Source organism: Ostrinia nubilalis, chromosome 2, assembly GCF_963855985.1.
Source record: "Ostrinia nubilalis chromosome 2, ilOstNubi1.1, whole genome shotgun sequence".
Lineage (NCBI taxonomy): Eukaryota > Metazoa > Arthropoda > Insecta > Lepidoptera > Crambidae > Ostrinia > Ostrinia nubilalis.
In genome coordinates, this window is record NC_087089.1 from 14215707 (window position 1) to 14236835 (window position 21129).

A 21129-nucleotide genomic window follows, 5' to 3' on the forward strand; every position below is an offset into this window, starting at 1 on the left:
ATGCAAAGACAGGAACAAAAATTAGTTTATTCTGTTCTGATCAGCCGAAAATACTCTCAAAAGAAAGTTTTTGTATTCATCTTCATTAGAGTCGTAAACTAATTTCATATTACTTCCACTATCACACGTGAAGTTATTAGTGTTGATTCCTCTCATCTTGCCTAAAAAAAACAAAAAAAAATAGTTTGGTTTATCGTAATAATATTCTTGTCATCCTGTTAGGTATCTGTATCAACAGCAACATCAAAGTGGACCGATGACCTCACTTTATAAATTTATTTTGTACTACTTTTAGCTTTTGTCCGCGGCGTCACCCGCCTAAAATTCAGTTTTTGATAGAACAAAAATCTTGTAAAGTTGAATCAAAATCTGTTCATTAGTTTTTGCATGAAAGGGTAACAAACATCCATATTCACAATTTTTAGCATTTATTATTATTAGTAGTACTTACCACATAAAATAATTCCGTTATCAGTAAGTCTTATGTCCTCAATTATGCTGTTATCTAGGGCCATGCTCATAACGGCCGGATCTAGTAGTCGCCAGAGAGTGCTCTTTGGTATAGACACTTGTTCGAATTTGTTTTGTTCCTGCATTATCTTTGTGTTTATTCTACCAAGTTGCTTTACGCGCCATTCCTGTAATACAAACATTTACAAAAAATGCACGAGTACCTATGTATCGATGCTGAATTAGATTTTGAGTATCTCACACATCTACTTTGAGCATCGGCGATTTTGCAACTGTATCTGTTACGGCTAAAGATAGGTATGAACATAAACTTAAGATTAGCCGGCTAAACTAAAGTTTATCTTCGAGAAGCAGCTAAAGTTCGATAACATGTTAGTTTGCGTCGTGATATTCCATCTTTAGCCGGCTAATGTGCACATTAGCCAAAACGAAACGGCTAAAAATGTATTCGATGGGCGCGCCAGGCCGGCCATTTACATATTGTTTTAAGTAATTAACACTGAAGAAGTTTTATTTTGTAATTTTAAATACCTAAAGAAGATTCTGTAATGACCTAATGGTTCATTATTTTATTTTAATGATTAGGTAGACTATATTGTTTTAAGTAGGTAAATAATATTTTGTTATTGTAATAATTGTAATTTTGAATACCTACATAGGTACATAAAAGTATGTGTAATGAAAGTGATTATTTTTTAGTAAAGTTTTCGTGTCAAAATAGTATACATTATTACATTGTTTCCTTTTCCATTTCCTTCTACATTTTTAGCCAAGGGTTACATTTAAGATTAGCCGGCTAAAGATAGAAGAAACTAACATTAACACCTCGTCGAAGATAAACTTAAGTTTAGCCGGCTAATCTTAAGTTTATGTTCACACCTATCTTTAGCCGTAACATGACGTATCGATGTCACGCACGCGCGACTTTATTGCGTTCGGAGTTGATAAACGGTTTATAATATACCGGTCATCATCACAAAAATCGGCCCACCTGCATTTTACAGGAAACCTCGTTTCTACTGACACAATCATGGTGCCCCAACAATATTGGTGTTATTTGAAAGCCCAATAAATATCCATAAACAAAACATAAAGATAACACATTTAATTTCTTAATAAACGATTAATATAGTATACAATAAATGTGACTTGAAAAAGGACCCAACTTTGGGTTCACCTCTGGGATCAATTAGACCAATTTTTATGGTTATAAAAAAAAATAAAACCGACTCCAAAAAACCTACACTAAAACGTAGAAAAATAATTACTAATTACCTACTTATTTATTAGGACGAATTATTAATATTTATGTAGGTATACCATGATTGATACTTCTGGAGTCGGTGCCAAGATTATGAAACATGTAAAGTTTGCCTGCACCGACTCCAAAAGTATCAATCATGGAATACCTACATAAATATTAATAATTCGTCCTAATAAATAAGTAGGTAATTAGTAATTATTTTTCTACGTTTTAGTGTAGGTTTTTTGGAGTCGGTTTTTTTTTTTTTTTATAAAATTTTACTTATTTCTTGCTTTTTAGTTAACTAATTATTACCTTGATGTTACCACTGAAGGTAGGCAGTACACTGAGACCAAAAAAAATTGGTTCATAATCGGCGGAGATATTGCGTATAAAAAAGTTCATCCCCAATTTGCCACCCTTGGGGGTGAAATATTTTCTTTAAATTCGCATGAAACCACCCTTTTGATAATACCTATTCAACAAAAAAATTATCGTTCAAATTGGTTTATAATCGGCGGAGATATTGCGTATAAAAAAGTTCATCCCCAATTTTCCACCCTTGGGGGTTGTTTTTTTTATTATTAAATTTAAATGGGACCACCCTTGAGGTATTACCTATACGCCGAAAAAAGATTTGTTCAAATAGGTTCATAATTGGCGGAGTTATCGCGTAACAAACATAGAAAAAAAAAAAAAAAAAAAAACATACGGGTCGAATTGAGAACCTCCTCCTTTTTTGAAGTCGGTTGATAAAACCAAATAATGATCTCACGTGTCCTCTTTAACAGATGGATAGCGATTGATCCCAACTTAAAAGTATTAAAACCATAAAAGTTGGCTTAAGCGTAACTATCTATTTTTCAACCAAAAAAAAAAAAAAAAAAAACCGACTCCAAAAAACCTACACTAAAACGTAGAAAAATAATTACTAATTACCTACTTATTTATTAGGACGAATTATTAATATTTATGTAGGTATACCATGATTGATACTTTTGGAGTCGGTGCAGGCAAACTTTACATGTTTCATAATCTTGGCACCGACTCCAGAAGTATCAATCATGGTATACCTACATAAATATTAATAATTCGTCCTAATAAATAAGTAGGTAATTAGTAATTATTTTTCTACGTTTTAGTGTAGGTTTTTTGGAGTCGGTTTTATTTTTTTTATAATTGAAGAAGTGAAGTGACTCTAGATCCTTCTAAAGACACATTTTTGGGGTAAAAACCTTTATTATAATGAAATGAACTTTAGAACTAGACTTTCAAATGGTGCCAACATTAGAGGGAAGTGGGAATGCATATGGTTGAAAGTGCTTGTCGCGGGAGGGTCGATTTTTGTGATGACCAGTATAGAGTTCAACTTGCTTTATTTCAGCACATTTATAAAATAACCAAAATTAACATAGATGGGACGCTCGGCGCGACCAGATACCTAGACCAGAGAAAGGTAGAAAAAAATTGCCACTAGTGAGGTGCAAATCAATTGCCGATCATAGTGATGTGTTTTAATATTTTTTTATACGTATTTCAATAGAGTTCGGCGGACGCAGTATCGCCGTGCGTGGGGCGGCAGGTTTTGTAGGACTCGAACCCACTAAAATGTTCTCACTACCGCATAGTGGTCGGCGACTTTTGTACTAGAGACGACCAATGGGGTACAATGGGATTTGCCGGGGCATAACACATGCCATATTATATGAAGGTGAGCGTCCCCTTATCCGAGAAATACCAGTAGAACGAAACGAATTTCTTTCCGTGGTTGTGTTACAATTTTTTATCAAAACTTTGTATTAGGTACATACTTACTCTAGTCACATTCAACGAGTACCTCACTCGATTAAATGGAACTACCGTCACTTTGTCACTGGTAGCGTATTGTGCGACTATGTGGTATGCTTCTACGTCTAGTTTAGCATTGAACTCTGCTGTTTTGGTGTTTTCATCTGAAATAACAGTAAAAGGCCGTGTGAATAGGTACGAGTAGGTACCATAATTTGTGTCAACAATGGTATTTTGTAACCTTTCATTCTACGAGTAGGTACTTAGTTTAAGGCATGTTTCCAGATTTTTTTTGGCTTTTTGAAATAGCCCCTTCCATAATAGAATTAGATGAATAATTACTTCGATAGCATGAAAACGGCCCTAAATAATATATTACTTTGACAAAAATATTAATACTTTTCCACAAACGCTTCATACAAACTTCGTGTTATGATATCACCCCGTGGTACTTTTTTTATGCATCGATTATGGATTTTTTTCAGCAGCTATCTATTTATTATTGTGTTTTTAAAATGGTACCCAAGGCTGATATAAATTTTATTGTACTATTTTTATATAAATTGGGTAATTAAAAAATAAAACAAAATGTAAGTTAAATCATCATATTTTATTACACATTATTCAAAAATATCGGTAAAACATTTTTATATTATAGTAGTGGCACAGAACAATAAAAAATTTAGTGGGTAGTACTATAATTATTTTAAACTAAAATTTTATAACATTACACATGGTTAATTGATTAATACACAAAAATTACACTAGGTATGTTAATGTGAACTAAAGTACAAGTTTGTTATATTCTATCTCAAACAATTATTATTAAATCTTGCTTTATTGACTTCCGTCAGTAATTAGCACATAATACAGTCGAGCTTATAAACTAAATAAAAATAAGACAATTTAGCTAATAAATGTTTTCAAATCATTACATTTGACAATATACATAAACAACACAGGGAATAAAACGTTTCACAAAAGTTACATTCGGTATACCTATTCTTAAACACAAACTACATCATCATCATCATCATCATTTCAGCCACAGGACGTCCACTGCTGAACATAGGCCTCCCCCAATGACTTCCACATCGCACGGTTGGTAGCGGCCTGCATCCACAACTGATCAAACTACATCACTTCTGAAAATAGTTCTATCTTAAAACCTCCATCATCTTCAACGCACATGACAGCGGTGACATAGTCACCTCTGTTAACCTCCAGTGGTTGGTCCTTATAGAAAACAGAACTATGCACGAAACTGGACTTTCGTTTGGTGGATATTTCTGCAGCACCATCCATTACTTTGATCACATACCAACATAGCATACCATTGCATGCCCCGTCTCTCTCGACGTGTACTGAAACTACACAGGGTATCATACTGTGACAGCTGTCAGTTAAGTGTACTGGTCGAGACATATTTTTGTGTTCCAACCGCGTCGGGTCAACGTAGGTTATCTGCGATTCTGTGAATGTGTTGGTCCTCGATCCTGGAGGCATAGCAGTCATAGCTTTCTCGGTTAATTTATTGTGTTTATCCAACAATTCACTGCTGATGAGTTGGACCTTCATAGACACATTTGGCATAAATAATCCCCCTTCTTGTAATCGCGCATGCTTCAGTAGTTTAGCCAGGCTATAAAGTGATCTGTCGATGTTGCCACTCATATCTAATACGTCACAATAAACTGCGTGGAATCTTTTGCCGTCAAACGGCTCAAGAGACAAGTTTTCGTAAAGCAATATTTCCACTCTGGAGATGCAAATATTGTGCCTACGGAAAACCTTTTTAAAAAACTTTTTGTCTTGACGATCACGGGCCATACAAATGAGAGATTGCGCTCCTCGCTTCATCATCATCATCCCGAAGACAGGAAACGGACACAAATCTACAACGTCGACTTCTTCTATCTCCACCATTTGTGTTAAATGAACTGTTGCTATTTGTGTACTTTTAATAATCTCATTAATATAGACGTCATCGTTCAGGAACGTTGTTAATTGCTTTGACACTCTCGTTATTAGTTTTCTACAATCTGGCAGAAATCTTAGTCTCCCGCCAAATGTTGAGAACTGAGCAATGAAAGATTCACCTTCTGTGTATTGCATTGGTATAAAATCATGAAACACAGCTTGTTTCCACGCATCTGATCTCTCTTCTGATCTAGGATCGGTTGTCATAACGATGTCCTCGGTTATAAAAAGTTTGAAAAATCCTACCAGTGCATTGACTTCACCGCTACTTGTAACCGTCAATTTTGCATTGTCTGGAAAAATATTGGCTATTTTTTTGTTAATATCGGCAAACGAATTAAAGTTTATTTCAAAGACTAACTCTTCTTGCGTCACGAACTCTAAGTCTTTGTATGTGAAGATGTCTTCACCAAAGTATGGATCACGGTTATGTGTTTCTGTATGTAAAAACAAGTCTTGAACACCAAGGAGTGTTTTAGCATCCGCAGAAATTTGATATTTTTTTGGAATCTGCTCACAGCGGACCCCAATAACATAAAATTCAGCCCGGCCAGGAATTACCCGCGCTGAAGGTGTAAGAATCCTCTTCCAAGCCGATAGGATGGTAAATAATAGGTCACTACCTAAAAGGCCGGCGTCAAATCTATTTGTTATCACAAGCAGGTTGCTTCTGTAGGAGCCAACTTCAATATCTTCAATATCTTCGATCTTGGTTCCTTTTTCGATTAAAAAGAAGTCTTGTTTCGGGTCTTCGAATGAATGTTGTATCGATTGTTCTGCTGATTCCTTACTTTCAATTTCTTCTTCTTTCCTCAGGATAGAGGTTTGAATTATACCTCGTAAATATTTACCAAGTCTTTGATCGTCATTCAGCAATCTGTATTCGTCCCGGGAGTACAGCAACCTCTTTGTTAAATTCAGGTATTTTTGTGCTCTTACTAGGTTTTTGTCGATTTGAACCGCCTTTTCAAAATGAAGGTGGGCAATATGAATCTCTTGCTGGCGTAGAAAATATTCACCAGCACTATATAGGAAATGAGTGTTACCTGGAAATTCTTCTAAGGCGACCTTATAATTCCTGATTATTTGTGCGTCGTCGTTTTGTTCTGCCAACACGTCGTTGTATTGGTCCAAGGTCGCCCGAAATTGCATTTCCATATCCTTTTTTAGGTGAGGAGGATTGTCTCGGATGGATGTCAAATAGAGCTCAAACGCTTCTCGGTGAAAATCTAATTCCGCCGAAAACTGCGCTTCTCCAGGGTTGTAGATTGGGTCCTGCACTGGGTCGTCCATTCTGTTTTATCTTCTTGTCTCACTAAGTTCACTTGCCGAATGCTTGAATTAACACCTACTTATCACTTGAAGTGTTCACAAAGTTTGCTTGTATGATTTGTAGATAGCACTATATCACTTTCTTTAGAGATGTCTTGAAATTACACCCACTTGTCACTTGAACTTCACTAACTGTTTACAAAGTTCGCTTGTACGATTTGTCTGTATCACAGCACTATTATCACAATTTTAGAGATGACTTGAATTAACACCCACTTGTCACTTGAAGTATAGGTACTTTGAAGTTAACTTGGATCTCAAGAACTGATGACCGACCAGGCTTGTGTCCAAAGGCAGACTGACTCCACACCCAGCTAGCTCCTACCCCGTTTGGGCACTCGTAATGCAAAACGGTACATTACGAATCAAACAATATTTTTTAACGAGTCCAGGTAGTTTTACGGACAAAGGGTTTCTGATAAGTAAAATGTACTCTAATGACAATTAAAGCTAAACTATTGTCATCTAGTATTGAATGGCAGGTTCTTACCTTATCATGAAAACGTTTCTTATCTGTAAGATGGGCATGGCGTGGTATTTTGTAAACAATGAAAGCTCTATTGTTTAAGTTCAAACATTTCTGTTTAATACAGAAAATAGCAAAAGGTTAACCTACGTTCTGTGTGGTATTTTCAACTTTAACTTTTGCACACTTTGCAAACTAGTTTTTAATTTAAAATGCGTTTCCATGTATGCTGTTACAAAGTATGAGCGACATTTAAATTAAATCTTGAAAGAATGACTATACTTATTGCATACCTATAATCTGCTTATTTATTTAAACTTTAATGCCTTATAAATATTGGGTGAGTTTAATGCCTTATGGCTTTTTGTGCCAGTTAATCTTCGGGAAAAAACAAAAAAACACGTACTTTAAAACCTATGAAATTACTTTATACATGGTTCCGTACATTGACTAAAATCATCATAGTATACTAAGATCAATAGATATAAATGCCTTTATAATCCACAAGGTGGTCCGACGACCTGATAAAGGTAGCAGGAAGGCGCTGGATGCAGGCCGCTACCAACCGTGCGATGTGGAAGTCATTGGGGGAGGCCTATGTTCAGCAGTGGACGTCCTGTGGCTGAAATGATGATGATGATGATGTCAAAATGCCTTTATATGATTAGTAAAATAACTTACCATAAACATGACCGGCACCAACATAGATCTGTTTTAGTCTTGTTAAGAATTCGGGATCAATTTTGATTGCCAAAGCAATGTTGGTCAACGGAGCTAAAGCGACCACTATGAGTTGTCCTGAAATCAACAAACTTATGTTTGTATACTGCAAAGACTCAAAGTGGTGTGGTGTTTACTAGTAATTTTAATTAGGCACTGTCAAAATAATTGTATGTGAATTTTAAAAAATATTTTTGTGAAATGCAGACCAAAAGCTACTCCGTTATAGATTTTAAGAAATAAGCACTTTAGGTATCGAATTAACTGAGCTTTGTTAGACACCTAAGATAAACTTAAACAAATTAAATGCTTTTGAACTCTATGATCTACCAGTCAGCGGTTCCCGAATGGTGGTCCGCGGAACCCTGGGGTACCGTGGAAAGGCCGGCCGCAAGGGTTCCGTAAAAAATATTATCCCACGTTTCGTGACCGACGTTGTTCGCGCGCACCGACTTGTTTACGCACAAGGGAGGGGCAGGGCGTGCGGGCGGAGTAGTACGGGGGTTCCGCTAGGAAAAGTATAATCAATTATGGTTCCTTGGCAAAGAAAAATTGGGAAACCCTGATCTACCCTCTTAATACCAATTTCATAGGAACTTTTCCGATTATTGGAATTCTTATTCGAATTACTAATGCTTTTAGTATGTTATCGGTAATTTTAGACGATAGATGACTAGTATGATAAATGAAAATCGATAAAATGGCTATCGTAATGCGCATAATGCGCATCACAATAGGCATTTTATGCAGTCCCAGCAGTAGGTCTAGGATGCGCGCCGCGATAAGCTTTTAACGCGCCTTTTTATCGATTTTGCGTGATAAGCCCATACGTTTGTCGTCTAAACTCAAGAATAGTTTTTGAAGTAACTTACCTTCGTATTTCTTAGAGAACTCAATGAGAGCTAGAGCTGCCACCAGTGGCTCCGCTTTTATGGCTCGGTAGCTGACATTCTTGCTGTCTCCTAGACCGTCTACCCCGAAGTACGCGTCCGAAGAATAGCCAAGGACCAGTGCATCGGCACTGCCTCTGTATATTGGCACCTGGAAACAGCATTCGTTCAATAATTATCTTTTTAATTGACAATTTTAGGAAAGGTGTTTATACAGCCCGATCGAGTTAAGCGCAGCTGTCAGCTGTGACGTCATATCGACGCTCTGGTACGAAGGGGGCGAACGCGTAGAGTTGTGCGAGTGAGTGCGAGGGAGAGTCGCATTCCAGCGAGGTACGCAGTTAGCTCGATCGGGTTGTAATGTAAGTAACTAAGTAAGCCCCTTTTTAAAGACTTGCCGAACACCGGAATAAGGCTGAAGGCCAAGGATGCGCACCACAGTCTGTTATCGTGGCATTTTATAGATTTTTCACGATAAGCCCATTCATTTATCGTCTAAAGTACGGCCAACTAGCAGCGATACAAAAGGTCGATACGACTGTCGAGTTAACAATATATTGTCTCTTCCCATCTTGTGTATTTGTCGTAATGTCTCGTTCTCCCGCCAAAATTTATGTCAAAGTCAGATGGGTTCACCCATGACATTGGGTTTGTTTACATATGGTATCGCTTCTCGTTGGCCGTACTTTATAATAGTCGATAAGTTTTTTATCATGGCGCACATCTTAGCCCAGCTGGAGTAGGTAATATAAAAAGATTCACATTAACTCCGTTACTAATTTAAAGATACGCACATATTGAACACTAGCTTAAAATGGAATTTTCATGCATGCCGAGTTGCAGCAGAGCAGAGCTAAGTACTATAACAAGAACCGGTGATTTTTGTATGGAATTTGACAGATTTTTGACGTTTGTTAAAGTCAAAGTAAGATGTGCAACCCAGCCCAGAGTCTTTAGTTTAAACAAGTGTCTCGAATTAACGCGAGAGAAGTAAGAACGCGAGTGTAACTTTTGAAATAACTAAGGCGGTTGCTATTATTTATTTTTCGTATAAAAGAAAACGAAATACTATAATTTCTTACATCTCTTCTCTCGGCGACATCAAGGATCCTCTGGCTGTTGATGTACACTTGAGATTCGTTCACATTTCCGTTGACTGTAGTGAGCCCGACAACATTAGGCCTGGAAAGTTGAAATTAATATGTATCAAATATACATAATATTATAACACTATACACTATACAACACTATACAAAAATTCGTAGTGAAAAACCTATTTTGAGTGCAAATAATCAGGTGGAATCTAAAGTATTCCGAGATAATAATAACAATAACTAGCTGTACCCGCGACTTCATACGCGTGAAAATAGTTCGAATAATATTTCCCGTTTTGGCAACATTTTTCTTTACTGCTCCGCCCCTCTTCGATCGATCGGACCAGTAGCAGTTCCTGAGAATAGCGCGTTCAACCAAACTCTTTAGCTTTATAATTTATTAGTAGATAGGAAATAAATGAACTGAATTACATGGGCTCTTAGATTAAATAAAGCCTTGGGATTGTATTTTGTTTGAACATCTCGACCAACACGATTCAATTCATTGTATTGATACTCATTCCAACGAATCATCAGTGATCTATTTATTAAATTATTTAATTCTTTTACAAGCATGCTTACAGAGACAGACAATACCCTATTTACTTATAAGTACCTACAATTAAGTGTTGTATGAGAATTTCACACTAATTTGAGATCAATTGAAACTTGAAAAAACCAAAAAAATTAGTTTAAAGTTTCTTAATTTAAACAGTGATAATTGACGTAATTATCAGACGCATATTTAAAAAATACAATGAAATACATTTAATGAAAATTGATAAGAACATCACCTAAGTAAATTAAGTTAACAGCAGCTGCAGCTGACAAGACAAAACCAAAATAATCTTTAAGTTTCAAGTTTTCTTACCGTGACGATTGACGTCAATATCGAATGCATATTTTAATACAATTAAAAACATTAATTAAAATGGATAATAATATCACCTAAGTAAATTAATTTAACTGCAGCTGCAGCCATTAACTTAATTTAAGGAATATTAACTTCATGACTGCACCTGAAAAAATAATACTAAAATCCTTCAATATTCGGTCCTGTACTATTACTTAGGCCCAGTTTTTTGATTCATAGTTAAAATAACTAATTGTTAAATTTTGCTACTAATGGTTAAATATTAACAAAATGTAAACTAATAGTTAAAAAATGTACTAAAAGTCAAGTTAACCATTGTTCGAAAAACATTTTTCTCTGATATTTAACCACTTGTCATTTGACATCTGTCAAATTTAACTATTGGTTATTTTAACTACGAATCAAAAAACTGGGCCTATTCTGTGATTCGGTACCGGCTCTCAAGTAGGAAAGAAGACATACCCCATGAAGTATTTTTCTTCAAGCAACGCAATAAATATTGCCATAGCATCATCGGCTCCACCATCATGGTCTATAACTAGTTTAGGACCCCGTTTTTCTCTGAAAACAAACACATTTTTTGCAATTAAACCTCCATTTTGAAAATTTCGTGGTACAAATTGAAAGGATTTTTGACTCTTTATTGCTTATTACATTCAACCTAAAATATTTCATGACACCCAAAGTGGCGAAAAAGTTATCAACCTGTGTTTTAACCTTCCAATCATTAAATACACTACACACAAAACTAACAAATGAAAGAAATATAAAATTAAAACGGCACAATTGGGCAGTGTTATTGCTAGAATATTATGTCATGTAAATAAATAATGTTTTATCTAATTATCTATCCAGGAAGATTTCCAAAAGGCCCTTCTCTATTTCAATGCCTTCTATACAGTGTGAGTCACGTTAAAGTGTACATATGAAAATAGATGAAATTAGACCTATTTTTATCGACAAAAAAGAGGTCAAAATTTTTTTGAGATTTTTTTTAAATTTTTTATAGAATTTTTTTTCTTCCAATTACTTATTGTAAAGAAAACGTAATAACTTTTAAACTAAGCTGTATATCCTGATAAAATAAAAACTGTAATAATGCTAAATAACAGGCGATACTAAAAAAATACATAAAATACACAAAAAAGGCCAACAAATAATAAAAAATTATACTTTTTGAAAAAAATCTGCTTTTAAATTCGTGTTTTTTTGGTTATTTGATAAATTTCTCCAAAAAATGCCCCTATAATCGGTGGTTTTTATTACTTTGTATTATTCTCTATCGTATTACCTTCGTAAAACCAAAAATCGCATGTATCTATCCCTATCACAACGTTTGCAATGATCGTTTGAACTAAGCCTCTCCGGGCGCGCCATTCAAAGCTTCGTTAACAACGAAACTGAAAATGGCTCTAGATTTGTAATTTTGATAAAGACAAGTTAGATTTCAAATAAAAACAAAAGATTTCGTAGTAAAATAAGCATTTTAGTTAAAATTAAAATTGTCTCTAACTGTAGCGGAGAATAATGTTGTGGCAGGCCTTTGTTCAAACGATCATAGCAAATGTTGTGATAGGGATAGAGACATGCGATTTTTGGTTTTACGAAGGTAATACGATAGAGAATAATACAAAGTAATAAAAACCGCCGATTATAGGGGCATTTTTTGGAGAAATTTATCAAATAACCAAAAAAACACGAATTTAAAAGCAGATTTTTTTCAAATAGTATCATTTTTTATTATTTGTTGACCTTTTTGTGTATTTTATGTATTTTTTTAGTATCGCCTGTTATTTAGCATTATTACTGTTTTTATTTTATCAGGATATGTCACTTAGTTTAAAAGTTATTACGTTTTCTTTACAATAAGTAATTGGAAGAAAAAAAAATCTATAAAAAATTAAAAAAAAATCTCAAAACATTTTTGACCTCTTTTTTGTCGATAAAAATAGGTCTAGTTTCATTTATTTTTATATGTACACTTTAACGTGACTCACACTGTATTTACCTACAAAGATAATCGACTTAACTCAGCTATATGAAACAAAAATGTATTCAAATCATCCTCTACAAAGAATACACCTAAATAGCGATAAGTACGAGTAAATACAGCGTGCTATTTTTCTGAATTTAGTGTCAACCTTGATGGCTCTAAATGGTATTATGTACGCAGCTTTTGCTAATGAGCTTATCAGGTAAAAAGCTCTTATCTTATTTTCTTTGTAATCCTTTGTGTACAGGGAAAGTACACCAGTCTTTACAACAATGAAAAAATATCAGTGTTTAACATGGTATGCTATTAGGACTTACTGATTTTTTTAAATGTTGATGATTTTTTTTAAAGAATCTTAGCAGCATTATAAGAAACTAATATGTATACTAAGAACTTAAAACCCGGTCGTCTTTTTTATCATTATTTAATGCGAAGTAGAAAGAAATACGAGTACTTAGTATTGACTGATTGTCGATAGACGTTGATGGGCACCAGCAAATTTGCGCTTAATCATTTTAAATGATTCATCCTTGGCCTACAATTGAAAAATTTGGCTATGAAGGTATTTGCATATTTTTGCATTTGAATTACAATGAGGTTATTGAATGACGTCTATGTATAGGTAGTGCCTAGGTACAGACTACAGACGACAGCACATTGAGGTAAAAACTGTAACGTCTATGTACACTGGACCGCAAGAAAAAGGTCGGAGAGAAAATCTTCTTAATATAATGGAAAAACTATGCATTTTCATTTATTTTACATGTACTAAAAATAAAAATCTTCAATAAAGGCTGAGTTACACCACCTAACTATAACAGTAACTATAACGACCGGTGTTATTTGTATGGAGTTTGATAGACGTTTAAGTAAGATGGTGCAACCCAACCTTAGTCCGTGCCTTAGGTTACGGGTACGCTGGTTCAAACTGGTCGCGTCATGTGTGGTCTCTCAACGGACGCTATGGCAGAAACTTAGATGCAACTCAAAAGTAACTAGCAGTTGCAGTTTCGTTGCAGTTGCGTTTCACCGTCTGTTCTGGGCCTTAGTCTTTATTTCAGAAAGCTAGCTCTGGCACTTTTGAAGTTAATATAATAAAGATTTACTATCCAACCCTTATTCTTTGCAGTCCAGTTTTTTCAAATCTCCGTACCTGAGTTCCGTTTTTTGAGAGAAGGAATTTAGACAATAATATTTTTTTTTAGAAAGTGCTGGTGTTTTCTCACTATTGTTTCCAGTGTAGTTAAAATGGGTGCCCTTTTTGCAACAAATTGTATAGTCTGGTGTACGGTTGACTGTACTTATAGAAACACTACAATTTTATGGCAGCGATAATGAATTCGTGAGATTTTTTTTTTCTTTCAGTATTCTACGCCGTGTATATTGTACACTTGTACATGCGACAGCACCTCAAATTAAACATAGTGGCATTTTATGCAGGTGTTTATGGATACGAATTTCCAGCAAATGATGAGTACTTTTTTGCGCTGCCGACTGTATTTACAATTTAGAGTAGGCGCACACCGTTGATTTTTAGTTGGCCGATAGTTGTGCCCGATTTTAAATTGTATGAAGAATCGGCCAAATCGAATCGGCGTAGTGTGCGCACTCCCATACATGCCCATACTGATCAACTGCCCGACTAAACTATCGGCCGACGAAAAATCAACGGTGTGCGCCTACTCTTAGACTAGGCGCAGACCACCGACTTTTAGTTGGCCGATAGTTGGGCCCGATTTTAATTTGTCAAATCGAATCGGTGTACCTAATGTGCGCACTTCCATACATTCCCATACTGATCAACTGCCCCACTAAACTATCGGCCGACGAAAAATCGATGGTCTGCGTCCAGGTTTAAGACCATAAGGATTATATATAGGACCATAGTGCTTTAGAACTAAAATTAAATAGTCTATCTGGTTTATTATGATGAAAATGATTCGTTCGTTTCAGCCGAAAGACGTCCACTGCTGGACAAAGGCCTCCCCCAAGGATTTCCACAAAGAACGGTTCTCAGGCCGACCGGTCAGAAAATGATGACTTACATAAATATAAATTGCTTTTATTCATAAAAATAAAAATCTTAAATTAACATAAATCAAAAAAGTAAATAATATTTAAAAACAATAAAATTTATGGATAAACCTTTATGGAATCCATGTGTCGAAAAATATTTTGTTATTAAAATTAAGTAAGTATGTCGCTTTCCAGAAATGACTTTAACCTCCTGAGTACCAGACATACTTTTTTTGAAGCTTCGTTATGAAACTTTTGTAGTGCACTACATTATAGTAAGTTAGTATAAAAAAAATAGAAAAAAAATTATCAAATTGGAAAATCTTGTTTTTCACTATGTTCTTTATAAAGGACAACGGTATTTAATCAATATGTCATTTGTAAAGGACTTAGCTATTTTTTGCGGGTTAATCTAAAATATACTAGAAATAATAGATTATTTAAATCAGAATTTTAGATGTATATTATTTATTTTTAATGTTCTTTATCAAATTAACGAAATTCTAATATTTATCAACATAATTCTCAAAATTAAACTTTCTGTTACAAAATCAATATAATTAAACATTAAAAACATTAGAAATCAGTCTGTTCTTCTTAATAGTTAGTTTTTAAGACTCGTATTTATCAGTCTACATGGAAATTAGTGAAAAAATTGTGATTAGGAGTGAAACACAGGTAAATCACACATTTTTTGCAGAGAACTGTAGATTTTTATTACAACCAATGCTTCTGCAGCGCGATTGTTTTACACTATATTCTGGAAAATAGGCAGACTGCATCGTTTTTTTAAATTTCTGTTTTTAGTGTGTCATTTGGCCTTCTATTTTGAGTGTTAGCATTGTTTTGCATAGCTATCTGGCGTAAATACCGATGGCGAACCAACACCTCGGCAACGGCCACGACTAAAGCCACACGAACATCCCGCGATGCAATACTAAGTCGTCCTCTTGTTGGTGGTAGATATGAGGAATCTGATGATGCATAAGGTGTTGGAGAACCCACAGGAGTGATCAAAGCTATCTCTCCCTCATCCGAGCCACTAGATTCACTAATACGGTGGTCATTTGTTCTTTGTTGGAATTTTGGTGGGATAAACTCAGGATTTTCATCAGAATCATCACCAGAAAAGTCCGATTCGGAATCATTAAAGATTATCTGCAATGACATCCTTTTTAACCGCTTTAAAAAACTGAAATTTACGTAATGTACTTTACATAGAACTTCAGAACTCTAGAATTTTAGTATTAATTACGTGCTATTGTACTTTACAGAGGACATAAAAACTGAAATTGAGGGTAGGACCACAGTATTTATTTCTTCAACAAAGTAGAACTTCAAATCATTCGTTTATACAACTAATATATTATTTACCACAAAATAACACATATTTACTAATTATTTATATAGATGAATAAAGATTTATTTACCTTTGCGCGGACGCACAGTCACAGATCTATCTACAGACGCCATTTTAGACAAAATTACAGATGATAGTTGACGTTTTTATTTTTTACTATAGATTAGTGTTACCAAGTAACATTAAAAGTTACATAGTTTAGTGTTTTCTAATAAAATGAAGCCAACAGATTTTTCTATTTTCTATGTACTGTGTGTAGGACAAATGTACGCAGGAGGTTAATTAATCAATTTAATTAAGTACTCATTAAAATTATATCAGCATCGGTAAACATTTTTAATTAAAATATTAAACACAGTTTTGGGTGGATTAATAATCATCAATATTGACCCAACATTTTTTTTAAATCTAAAAAATTATATCATACCTTCTAGCCAAAACTGAAGAAAGCCATAACACGAACACTATAATTTTGATAGCACTTTTCATTGTAGTATTTTTTTGTATCACTGTGTACAAAAGAAGAGACTAAAAGGTGACTGAGGTTTTATATCGGATTTTCCTTGAAATGATAACAATAATAAGTACCTACTTAGTACCTGCAATATTATCTCAAGATGATACTTTATAATCTACAGGTAAATCTTGGATTTATTTGTCCTTAATTACATAACAACAGCAACGGCCTTTAGGAAAAAAGTATACAAAGGTATGTACAATTCAATGCTGTCTTCAATTTGTGTGTGTGTTTTTTAGTGAAATAAAATAAAATAAAATAAACTGTCAGACCTTTTACGAAAAAACAATTAATTTATCTATGACTAATTATTTTTTAAATGTGAAGTTCTTAAACTTTTGCAGATACAAATTAAAATCTATGAGAAATCTTTAGGTACCAAATGAATTTATAAAAATATTAATAAAATTCAAAGAAAATATTTCCAAAATCCTGTAGTTTTTGTACCCAATAATTGAAATAAAAAGATATGATTAAATAAAAAAATACAAAAATACAAGAGCAACACTTTTTGAGCCAAAGTAAAACCTCCAACTAAAAATTTATCATCGTTTTGTAATACTTTATATACCTACAGTCAGCGTCAAAATAAAATAGTTCGCGACACTCAGTGGCCAAAAAATTGATAACACAACCTTATTCCAATTGTAATAAAGACGTGTTGCGAACTTATTGCCTACTTTTGGTGACACAAACTATTTGACTCTGACTGTACATACTGTTGGTTACAAACCAACGAACCTGAATGGTAAAGTAATTAACATAAAAAATGTAGCAGTTGCTCAGGTAATTAACTAATGAATAGTTATGACGTCACTTGCTCACGATTTTTGATTTTTATGCGAATCAAACAAAACTGGTATCGCAAATATTGTTAGCTTGGCCTTGAGACCTATCTATAATCAGTGAAGACCCATGGGAAGAAATCTACAACCAGCCGGGCTAGTATGCTCGCCGTGATAAAATCACAATGATTTTAGACGACAAATGTATGGGCTTATCGCATACAATCGAGAAAATGGCGCGATAAAAGTTTATCGTGGCGCGCATCCTAGGCCTACTGGTCGAATCTGCGCACCTGGCTGCCGTGACGTCACATCGACGCTTTGGTACGAACGGGGCAAACGCGGGGAGATGAGCGGGTGAGTGCGAGAGAGATTCGCATTCCAGCGAGGTGGGCAGTTAACTTGACCGGGTTGTACTTTTAAATGGTTCAAATAAATACTTTGAAACTTTAAAGTTTTTCTAACTATGAATAAATAAATAAATAGGAAATTACAAAATTACACTATGAACTTGATCTTAATAGACTTCTGCACCAGTCTATCGTCAATAGAAACACAAAAATGACAATAGTAACTAACCAATTTTTGATATTTTTATTACTTGTATAAGTAATCTGTCTAGTAATTAAATAACTATTAACAAATAAGTATTAGTTATTATATCTTAATTGACAATTATTTTAAAAGGTATTCCTCGTAAATATAATATTAATTAATCATAGAAACCTATCAATATTATGTTGTATGGGTAAGTAGGTCCAGGCATAAAATCTACGAGCATTTGATTTCAAGTCGCTCTGTTTACTGTTTACGTAAACATCTCAACCTTAAAACGGCTTATTCCCACAGGTTTTCCTCTCTACTGTTAAAAAAAACATTGTCTTTATTAAAACCGGTAGGAAAAGAAGAACAAGAGTCGTGGACCTTTGGAAATAAGCCCTTAAAACTTCATCTTTATTATGACTAACAAGAAAAGATAGGAGATCGTGCATAGAGCTGCCTCTACAATCGACGTGGATGACGACCGCTCTACCAAGAACGAAACGACAAACAAAATATAAAGAAGATGAAATATGAACCGTGGTATTTATTTATTATTTCTCAGAATAAAAAGTTTCTCATGATCTAATGAATAAGATGTTTTAAGACTGTGTTGATCATCTATGTATAATGTACAGTCGCGGAATGAAAAGGTTCGTCACCTTAGTGTCGGTTTTCGCTTGTACTCGGTACTGTAAGAGTCAAACCTGCCAACATAACCGTGCAAGAAACAGTGCTGCTAACATTTAAATAAATATGACGTTTGCTAACGAATAAGGATTTGCTTGTTTATTTTTCTATCCCATCAGTGCAATGTTACAAAATGTAGTTTTTTTTTATTTAATAGATAATGGCAGGTTGAACCAACAAGAAGGTTTTAGTTTATCAATCATAATAATCTTCTTGACAAGTTAAATCGTCAAACAACTTTGATCTGAATAATTTTGAACTTTACTGGCGAACAGTTAAAGATTATTTTCTCTAACTCGAGATTATTCTGTAACATTGTTTCAAAAGGTAATTATGTGCTCGTGATTCGTTGAAGGAATCAATTTGAAAACTGACGAACCTTTTCATTCCGTGACTGTACTTACGTACACAGGATAGTAAATATTATAAATTCTGGCAATAACCGGTCACAAACATTACTATCAAGATGTTTTTTATTATGCATGTACAATTTTTTTTTAAATTTATCTTAGTAATTACCTAAATCTTTAGATACATTTCGCAAATAATTTTAAAACTTATTTGCAAAGATAGCGCACATAATTGACGACAATTTCGTTGATAAATGTAAGTAAAACCACAGAATAAGGTAAAACATTATTATTATCGCAATTGTTCAGGTGGTAAAAACTTTACACATTCAGAAGTTTTTGTACAGATATTTCTGAGACAGCATCTGTGACCGGCAAAATAATATCATTAGGGCTATGTTCAACAGTGCTCCTATGGCTGAAATGATGATGATGATAATGCTGAAGACTGTTTTGGTTCTTTAAACAAAAATCAGGTAGTACTTACGTGTCCAAACATAAAGACAATATCACAGCAACAACTACGATAAATACTAAAAAAGAAATTGAAGCCAAAATGTAAAGTTTTCTCTTTTCCATCACTTCATCATTCACTTTTTCATCAGATTTGATAAACTCTTGAAATAAACATTTCACTTCTCATCAGAATTCTTCAATTGATTTACTAAGTACTAATTATGTACTAAATATCCCTGGTAATTTATAAGACATGTGCATGGTTTGCTTATATCTCTCACTGACACCATCTGTTTGTTCCATGACGAGACCTTATTTGAATAATAAAATGGTTTTCATTGGCTTAATAGATAGAGATATTCCTTAAGATAAAAACTCACAGTAGTGTCGTTCCAAAATTATAAATCTCAGTGATTCTGTGTACTTTTAACTATCTACCTTATGCATGCAGCTTCACCCGCTTATATTGCGACAAAAGGTTACTAAGTAGGTATGTGCTATTTTATTGTTGAAGCTATAACAATGTAAACTTTCATCCGAATCGGTCTAGTAGTTTAGGCGCTGATACATCAATATTCATCATCCCAGTTTTTCAGAAATTCATTAAAATAGTCTTACAAATTACCTTGCTATTTTCTGATAATGCTATTATTGGCTAATCAGTTGCACAAAAAATACATTACAATTGTCTATGAATTCGTAATTACGAGTAGTGTAATAAATTAGAAGTCTTTTGTATACTAATGCGTTTTTGGGAAACAATTACCTAAACAGCAATAGTATGCGTCATGTTTTTTTTTAAATCGAGTTTAAGTACGCTAGAAGGTGCCTTTGTGTATTTTTAGTTCGATATTTTGAACAATTTACTTAATTCTTACCTATTCTGTTATCTGCTTTGCGAAGTCGATCTTTATTTAACAAAATTCTCCTTTCTTTCGTTACTTTTAATGCAGATCTAAGAAAAATTTAACTCTACTCCAAGATTTAATTTTCAGCTTAATTTACTTACTGATCATTTTCGGCTGTCATGCTGAAGATCCTGTATACACCAGGAGTTGTTGTATGTAGTGGAACTATACAGTATCTCGTTAAAGAAAAACTTATCTTAAAACTCTCACTTACTCTTACTATTTCTTCACTACTATTTTTGTATTTGTTGAAATCATCACAACCAATAATAGCCACTTTATTTTGCTGTTAGATATAGAACAATGTTAGCTTGAATTATATCCTTTTTGAGGCAATTAGTTATCATAGAATCTTCAAACAGGCCTACTACGTCTTATTATATTGCAAGTGCGATGGTATTTACTTTTATCATATATCATTGCAGAGATGAAAGTCGTAAATTAACTTAATACACATTTGTTAAATGAGAGACATTCATTTAGTTTAGTCTATTGGAAAGCATTTCTTTCTATTTAGCAATTCCATGTTTATTTACCACATATCGTGTACAATTTTGAAAGCAATATTATTACTCATATACGAGTAGTTATGTCATTAACTTTGTCTTCGTTATCATCATCAGATGATCCAGTCTCTTTAATTTTCCAGAGGCAAA

General features: G+C 34.1%; 2 protein-coding genes across 6 annotated transcripts in view; both read right to left on the minus strand.

Annotated features, from left to right (window-relative positions):
- LOC135078919 (uncharacterized) overlaps window positions 1-21129 on the minus strand; it is a 42582-nt gene that overhangs the window by 11800 nt on the left and 9653 nt on the right. The window lies entirely within an intron of this gene.
- On the minus strand, window positions 11-19845 carry LOC135084884 (uncharacterized). Of its 5 annotated transcripts, none has more exons than XM_063979640.1 (9): window positions 17192-17210; window positions 16655-16789; window positions 11321-11419; window positions 9973-10072; window positions 8873-9041; window positions 7962-8078; window positions 3530-3666; window positions 452-638; window positions 11-161 (listed from the first exon to the last, which is right to left on the minus strand). In XM_063979640.1, exons 2-9 carry the CDS (start codon window positions 16714-16716, stop codon window positions 22-24), a joined length of 1011 nt encoding a protein of 336 aa, XP_063835710.1. In that variant the 5' UTR covers window positions 16717-16789; window positions 17192-17210; the 3' UTR covers window positions 11-21. The 5 variants fall into 5 exon arrangements, with proteins under 5 accessions (XP_063835710.1, XP_063835700.1, XP_063835726.1 ...); XM_063979630.1 differs by lacking the exon at window positions 17192-17210 and adding an exon at window positions 16820-16924 and having other exon boundaries at window positions 16655-16736; XM_063979656.1 differs by lacking the exon at window positions 17192-17210 and adding an exon at window positions 16827-16913 and having other exon boundaries at window positions 16655-16736.

Excerpts from the sequence above, each read along its gene's own strand:
- LOC135084884 (XM_063979620.1), bottom strand. The coding sequence starts at position 19,688 with ATGGAAAAGAGAAAACTTTACATTTTGGCTTCAATTTCTTTTTTAGTA. Across the intron at positions 10,073-11,320 it reads GAAGAAAAATACTTCATGGG|GCCTAATGTTGTCGGGCTCA; the intron begins GTATGTCTTCTT and ends TCAACTTTCCAG. Across the intron at positions 162-451 it reads TAACGGAATTATTTTATGTG|GCAAGATGAGAGGAATCAAC; the intron begins GTAAGTACTACT and ends TGTTTTTTTTAG.